The sequence below is a fragment of the Hemiscyllium ocellatum genome, chromosome 6 (assembly GCF_020745735.1).
Source record: "Hemiscyllium ocellatum isolate sHemOce1 chromosome 6, sHemOce1.pat.X.cur, whole genome shotgun sequence".
NCBI lineage: Eukaryota > Metazoa > Chordata > Chondrichthyes > Orectolobiformes > Hemiscylliidae > Hemiscyllium > Hemiscyllium ocellatum.
In genome coordinates this window covers 126589549-126597808 of record NC_083406.1, presented here as the reverse complement: position 1 = coordinate 126597808, position 8260 = coordinate 126589549, and the positions used below count along the sequence as shown (strand labels likewise).

At 41.4% G+C, this 8260-nt stretch overlaps 1 protein-coding gene across 1 annotated transcript in view; it reads left to right on the top strand.

Annotated features, from left to right (window-relative positions):
• Positions 1-267: 267 nt before the first annotated feature.
• LOC132816982 (protocadherin-16-like) overlaps positions 268-8260 on the top strand; it is a 411427-nt gene continuing 403434 nt past the window's right edge. The window contains exon 1 of the mRNA XM_060827009.1: positions 268-2031. Coding sequence (XP_060682992.1) covers positions 268-2031 — 1764 coding nt within the window. The remainder of the gene's footprint in view (positions 2032-8260) is intronic.

Sequence of the window (8260 nt, the reverse complement as noted above, 5' to 3'; positions counted from 1 at the left end):
TGACCTGCTCTGCTTTGCCAGCACCACATTCTCGACACTGCAGTGACACACACACTGATTTTCACTGGGGTATGGGCCCCATGGACACTTACTCTCACTGGGGTACAGTCCCACACACACTGACTCTCACTGGGGTATTACTGTATTTACTCCTCACTGTAATCCTGTGACTAATGGTGGAATAATTATTTTATCGTGCAGAAACATTGATTCCATGAAGTCTGGAGATTGCCAACATCATCATTTTGATTAGTATCATTTGAGATTATGGATCTAATGAAGAAATCTCAGTCTAATTGCCAAGGTGTGTTTCTGTGGTTGAACGTGGTGTCAGGATTCTTGATTGGATGGAGTGTGGCAAAGTCAGATGAACCTCTCATTCTTCAAATTGATGAGGAGCAGCCACCTTTTACCATCATTGGAGATATCAATGCAGGCCTGCCTCCTGGACATACAACTAGTAGCTTCTTCATTCACGAGACTGATGGAACAGGCATGTCCTCAGACTTAATTATTGATGAAACCACTGGGATTATCAAAACAGCCAAAGTGTTGGATCATGAGACCAGAGATAAGTACAAATTTGTGGCTGTAAATTGGGGAGGTGATGCAGTGGAGGTGGTCGTAATCGTCAATGATATCAATGATAACTCTCCAGTTTTTCCTAGCAGGCAAATGAAACTGAAAGTACCTGAACAAACACCTGTGGGAACACGATTTCGTTTAGATTCAGCTATTGATGCAGATGGAGGTCAGTTTAGCACACAGGGCTATCTTATTAAAGATGGAAATGTGGGGCAAGCCTTTCGGCTTGAAACCAAGAAACTTGCAGAAACACTGGACCTGGAACTGGTTGTGAATAATCCCCTGGACAGGGAGAAGAGATCTACTTACACTTTAGTCATTGAAGCCTTTGATGGTGGAACTCCCCGCAGAACCAGTCAGATGATTCTGGATGTCTCCATTTTAGATGTAAATGATAATGCTCCAAGATTTAATCAGACTCGATATTACACCATGATCTCAGAGAGCCTACAGCCTGGCAGCAATATTCTGCAAGTCTTTGCCACAGACGTGGATGAGGGAAATAATGGGGTGGTCATTTATGAGATCAACAGAAGGCAAAGTGATCCCAATCAGTATTTTGCCATTGATTCAAAGACAGGCGTTATCAAGTTAAATAAAGGGTTGGATTATGAAATGAAGAAAGTTCATGAGCTGGTAGTCCAAGCCAGAGACAATGCCACACATCCTGAAGTAACAACGGCATTTGTAACAGTTCAGGTAAAGGATTACAACGACAACCAGCCCACACTCACCATCATCTTTCTCAGTGAAGATGGTTCACCTCATATCTCAGAGGGAGCTCAGCCAGGCCAATTTGTGGCCAGGATCTCTGTATCAGATCCTGACTATGGAGAATATGCCAAAGTCAATGTATCTCTAGATGGTGGTGACGGTAAATTTGGGTTGACTACAAAAGACAATATTATTTATTTGATTTGTGTAGACCAGATGTTAGACAGAGAAGAGCAAGATACTTATCAGCTGAGTGTCACGGCAACCGATTCTGGAACACCACCATTGAGGGCTGAATCCACATTTACCATACATGTAACTGATGTTAATGACAATCCTCCAGTCTTTGACCACTCTGGGTATCGACAGTCCATCCCTGAGGTTCTGTATCCTGGCAGCTTTGTGCTACAAGTAACAGCCAGAGATAAAGATGAGGGCAGTAATGGTGAAATTGTGTACAGTATTACTGGCAGTACAAACTCTCATTCTGAATGGTTCACTATTGATCAAACGACTGGTGTTATTACCACGGCTGCAAGTTTGGATTATGAAACAGATCCTGTTCCCAAGCTGGTGGTGACGGCCACGGATCGAGGAAATCCTCCCATGTTCTCCTCTGCTACTGTCACTATTGCAATCCAAGATGTGAATGATAATGAGCCTGTGTTCAGCCGCAATTTTTACAATACTTCAATCAAAGAACATCTTCCGATGGGAACTTGCTTCCTTCAGGTATGATCTTTTGCACTGATGTTTTTGGAATGATTATAAATTGTACATGTTGATGAATCTGTTATCTCTAAATGCTCTGGCATTCTGAATGGAATAAAAACAGAAAGTGCTGGAGGAACTCAGCATCTGTGGAGAGAAACTGAGTTAATGTTTTGAGTGTGATATGACTCCTACTATTCCAAAACATGAACTCTGTTTCTCTCCACAAATACTGTCAGACCGAGTGAATCTTTCCAGCACTCCCTCCATTTATTTCAGGTTTCTAGCATCTACAACATTTGTTTCTATGTTGGAACTTACAGGACTTTGGTGAGGCCACAGCTGGAGTACTGTTTGTAGTTCTGGTCTCCACATTATCGGAAGGATGTGATTGTACTGGAGGTGATGCAGAGAAGATTCACCAGGACATTGTCTATAATAGAACAGTTTAGTGGCTGGAATGTTTGTGTTGTTTTCCTTGGAGCAGAGGTTGAAGGCATGGACCTGATAGAGGTGCATAAGATTATGAGGGGCATGGATAGGGTGGATAGAAAGTAGCTGTTCCCCTTAGTTGAAAGGTCAATAACAAAGGAGCATTTTAAGATAAAGGGTAGGAGAATTAGAGGGGATTTGAGGTTTTTTTTTAACAAAATGGTAATGGGGTCTAGAATGTACTGCCTAGGAGGGGAGTTGAGGCAGAAACCTCACAATCTTTAAAAAAATTACTTGGTTGAACATTTGAAATATCATAGCATTCAAGGTGATATGCTTAGTGCGGGAAGTGGAACTAGTGTAGATTTAGTGTGTTTTTTTATCAGTGCAGATTCGATGGACTGAAGGGCCTCTTCTTCTATATCTATTATTTCATATACTTCCATTGGCACCAGGTTTGGAATAAAAAAATCTATCAACCAGGTTTCTTTAATAATGATTAACACAGGTCTGAAGAAGGGTCATTGGTCTTGAAACTTTAACTCTGTTTTCTTTTCACAGATATTGCGTTTTTCCAGCAATTTCTGTTTTTGTTTACTTTGGATCTCCCACATCCGCAATTCATTAAATGATTAATACAAAGATGTAAAACTGCTTAGCAGTTTGAAATCTGTTTACCCTTGTAAATACCCCAAAATATAAACACACAATCATACAACAGGACACAAAGCAAGAAAATTGATTTCAATGCAGCTATTCACTCTCCCCAACAAGTATTTTTCCAGAAATAGGAGAACTGACCTGGGAGGTATCCTCCCTTTAGCAGAGACTGGACACCATGTCCCATTTGGTTTTAAACCCTGTTCAAACAGAAACCCTTTCTCTGACACAGCCAAAACCTCTGGAAGGCCACCCTAGTCCAAATGGCCAGTCATTAGCTGAAACCATATTTTCCAAGAAATGTTGCAAAAACATTCAAATGTCAAGTGACTACTTTAAAAAAAATCTAGGTATTTGCAGAATTGAAATGGATAATTTTCCCATAATTCTTTAAAACTCAAATCCTCGAAAGAAATTAAATATGAAGCCTTCATGAGCTTGTGTAGGTTCATGATCACTCCTTGAAAGAAAACAATTAGAAGATTAGTCACTCAACCTAGTTCATATTAAACTGTTACCTGGACTCAGGGTCAGAGGACATGCTGAGCTGAAACATTTAATTGACCGATGAGAAGTGACCCTTCCTCTGCTAAAAAGACCAACCTCTCAACTGAAGGGAACTGTCTTAAATTACCCCATCCAATTTTAAATCCAATTTTAAAGTTTGTTTTATGGAGATACAAAAATAATCAAAAAGGAAGAAAAGCAGAAAGGTGGTAACTATAAACCAGTTACTTTAACATTCGTCATCGAGAAATTATTAGAAACTGTTTTTACAAAGTTACCGCAAGTCACACCATGGTTTTGTCAAAGATAAACCATATTTGACCAGTTTATTGGAGTTCTTTGAGAAGGAACTGTGTACTGTGATGGTGGATACACTGTACTTCAATTTCCAGAAGGTACTTATTCAGGCATCACATCAAAGGTTATTGTGGAAAATAAATGTTCATGGTTTTGGGGTCAATATATTGACATGGATGGTAGATTGGCTGGTTAACAAGAAGTATGTTAACAGAAAGTAGGAATAAGCGGGTCTTTTTCAGACTGACACAATATCATGAGTGGTATGCCATGGAGTCAGGGCTGTGGCCTGAACTTTACAATGTGTAGAAATAATTTGGTTGAAGGGATTGGAGCTACCTTTGCTCCTGGCATAAAGATAGATAAATAAGAAAGTGAGTTGTGAAGTGAATGCTGGGAGACTAAAAATATATATTTGTTGGTTAAATGAATGCAGAATTTTTTTTTAACAATGAAATATAAGTTGCTTAAACAAAAGATATAAAAATAACAAAAGAAACCCAAGCTTTATAAATATAACTTTATAAATATAACACAGTGTGTAAGATTCAAAACACATGGCAAAGCAAACTCCCATCAACTTCCGACACTGTCATGTGACATTGAATCAAAATCCAAAGAGACTCCCCTTCCCTGTCTAATCAGGTTAACTGCTACTCTGTTCCTGCCCTCTGAGCCATGAAGGCTTTTCCTTGAACAATCACATACTGTGATTATAGACTTTCTCAGCTTTGAATGCACAATGCACGTTTTTAAAAAAAAGCGTTCAAGGGGAGGTCATCATGGGCTGGCATTTATTGCCTGTTCCTTGTTGCCCCTTGAGAAGGTGGTGGTGAGCTGCCTTCTTCATCAGCTGCAGTCCATGTGACCAAGAAACATTGATATGCTTCCAAGTCAGGGTGATGAATGAAACTCGTAGGTTGTGGTGTTCCCAGGTATCTTCTGCACTTGTCCTCCCCGATGGTAGAAACATAGGAACAGGATTTGGCCATTCAATATTGAGCCTGCCTTGCCATTCATAGCAATTGTGGCTGAACAAACACTCAATGCCTTTTATTCACTCGATCCTTATAACCTTGTACATTATTGGTAATCAGAAAGCTATAAATCTCAACTTTAAACTTACTAAAAGACAAAACTTTCACAGCCCTTTGGGGCAAAAAATTCCAAAGGTTCATGGATTGATAGTAATGATGTCAGCCAAGTAGATCTCATGGAATGTGGAGTTTCCTGATTGGGGTTGTTAATCTGGTTTAATCAGAGATCTCTGGCTGACAGATAAACAGGAGAGTCAGGGATCCTGCTCACTCTAGGAACTGGCTCTGTGCTAGATGGACAAGTATCAAACACTGGGCACATGTAAATAAAGGGTGGTTTGGTGACAAGATACAGGCCTATGTAAAGTTATTTCAGTGGCAACAGGAGAAAACCTGCTCCTGAAGAGATTTGTTCACAGCAGTCATTTTTTGAATTGGGGAAAGCATTTCTGGCATCCTGCTGCTATTTGGGAAAAAAGCAAATTACTGCGGATGTTGGAATCTGAAACCAAAAAAGAAAATACTGGAAAATCTCAACAGGTCTGGCAGCATCTGTAAGAATGTTTCGAGTCTAACTGACCCAAAGCTTTGACAAAGGGTCAGTTAGACTCAAAATGTCCTCACAGATGCTGCCAGACGTGCTGAGAGTTTCCAGCATTTTCTCTTTTGCTATTTGGGAAGCTTGATCCTGCTGTAGAAGGTTGGGCCCAGTATGCAGAAAGAATGAGGTTCTTTTGTTCTGGGCAAATAATTTTGGGGCAGATGAAAAGCAACGAGTAATTCTCCTGACAACACGTGGACCCACAGCTTTTTTGGTTATCAGGAGCTTAACTTTCCCAGAGGCACCAGATACTAAAACCTTTCAAGAGTTGACAGATTTAGTTAAGGAATATTGTGACCCCAAGTTTCCTCTAATTCTGAGGTGCTCTCAGTTTTACTCGACAATTCAAAAACCAGGGGAATCTGTATTAGGATCTTTGTTGAGGTTAAAGCCACTGGCAGAGGCATGTGACTTTGGTTCAAGATCTGGAGAAATGGTGCACTGAGAACAACCCAGCTCTCAATGCTGGCAAAACCAAGGAACTCATTATTGACTTTTGGCAGGATGTTACCATGCCCCCTACACATTAACAGCACAGAGGTGGAAACGAGTGGAGAGTGTCAAGCTCCTGGGAGTGGTCATCCACAACAAGCTTTCTTGGACTCTCCATGTGGATGCATTGGTTACAAAGGCCCAATACGTCTCTTCCTCCTCAGACAGCTGAGGAAATTTAGCATGATGGCAAATACCCTTGCCAACTTTTATAGATGCACCATCGAGAGCATTCTGTCTGGATGTATCACTCCCTGGTATGGCAACTGTACCATTCAAGATCGGAGACGGTTACAGAGAGTGGTGAACTCGGCCCAGACAATCACAAAGGCCAACCTCCCATCTACAGAATCCATCCACCAGGCCCGCTGTCAAGGAAACGCCACCAGCATTCTCAAAGATCCATCCCACCCTGGCAATGTTTTTCTACAACCTCTACCATCGGGGAGTAGGTACAGAAACCTGAAGACACACACACACCAGCCGGTTTCGAAACAGTTTCTACCTTACTGTTGTTAGAATACTGAATGGACTCACAAACTCTTAACATTCGCCTGTACCTGTGTTTTGATATTTTGCTGCTGTTTAACTATTATTTACTATCCAAGCTACTTAATCCTGTGATCTGTCTGCATTGTTCGCAAGACAAAGCTTTTCACCGTGCCTCGGTACACGTGACAATAAATTCAGTTCAATTCAATGCTAAGTGAGATGCTGAGAGACCATTTGGTATGTGGAATTAATGATATGACTGTGCAAAAGCATCTTTTAGCTGAAGCCCAACTGGACTTCAAACAGACACTGCACCTAGTTTTATAATTGGAAAATAGGGCAAGTAAAATATGTGAGTTACATGGTATTCCGATGAAAGTGAACACCCTCGCCAGGACGACTGAGGTTGGGGAACAGCACTTGAGTGAAGGCAATTGCACAGCCTTACTCCCAACATATCCTGACCAGAGGGACTCAAAGTCAGCCCACAGCAACACTCCAAGACAAAACAAAGCCTCGGCCAAATTTTCTTCAGGATCTGGGCTAGCAAGCCATTGTAAGCACTGCTAGTATGTGGACTTGAGGCAGACGCAGGCATAGACATACACGGAATAGTGTAGGTTATATGGGCTTCAGATTGGTATGACAGGTCGGTGCAACATCGAGGGCCGAAGGGTGTGTACTGCGCTGTAATGTTCTATGTTCCATGTTCTAAGAGTCCCACTAGGACCTGAACTGAGTAAGAGAACTCATAGGCCAGTATCCAGGAGAGTGCACACCCCGAATGTCCACCTACATCTGGCATGGAGCAATTAAATTGCTTTGCAACAACCAAATCAGAACTAATCAAAATAAACATCTGGCTAAATGGCCACCAGGTTCTAATGGAGGTTAAGGCTGGTGCAGCTGTATCAGTGGTTGCAAGACCAGTCTTTAACAAAATTCACCCTGGACTCTAAACCCTGAAGTTTGGATCAGACTTCAGTTAGACTGAGAACCTATAATCAGGCAGCCCCTCAGATTAAGGGTATAAGTTAAGTTTCCATCTCCTATGAGAAGCAGCTGGTTCAGCTACCAGTGATTGTAGTAAAAAGGCTTGGACCTAAGCTTGATGGGACAAAATTGATTGAGAAAAGTTCAACATGATTGGTTCAACATTTTTCAATTAGAAAATTGTTGCCTGAGTGAAGTCCTAATTAAGTACCCAGAAGATTTTTAGGAAGGTCTAGGGACTATCAAAGGAGTCAAGGCCACTCAACGTGTTGAACAAGAAGCAATTCAGTGACTCTGTAAGGCACACCCAGGGTCATTTGCCTAATGGGTAAAAGTCGAGGCAGGAAATAGGAGATTGGAAAGAGAAAGAATCACAAACAGTCTGATTTGTGGAATGGGCAGCACCAGTCATGTCGATTATGAAGCCTGATAGGCCAGTTCACCTTTGAGGGGATTTTAAACAAACAGTATACAGCTATTCACAGCTGGATAAATACCCAATCCCTCACATATGCAAAAGTGGCAGGTAGGGCTATCCTTCACAAGGCTGAACATGAGCCATGCTGACCTACAATTGCGGTTAGATGGGGATTCCCAGAGGTTTGCTATAATTGATACCCATGAAGGTTTGTACCAATATGCAAGACTGCCTTTTGGGGCATCAGCAGCTGTGCCATTTTCCAGTGGATGATGAAGAATATTTTACAAGGTCTACCCAGGTCATCATTTAGCTGGATGA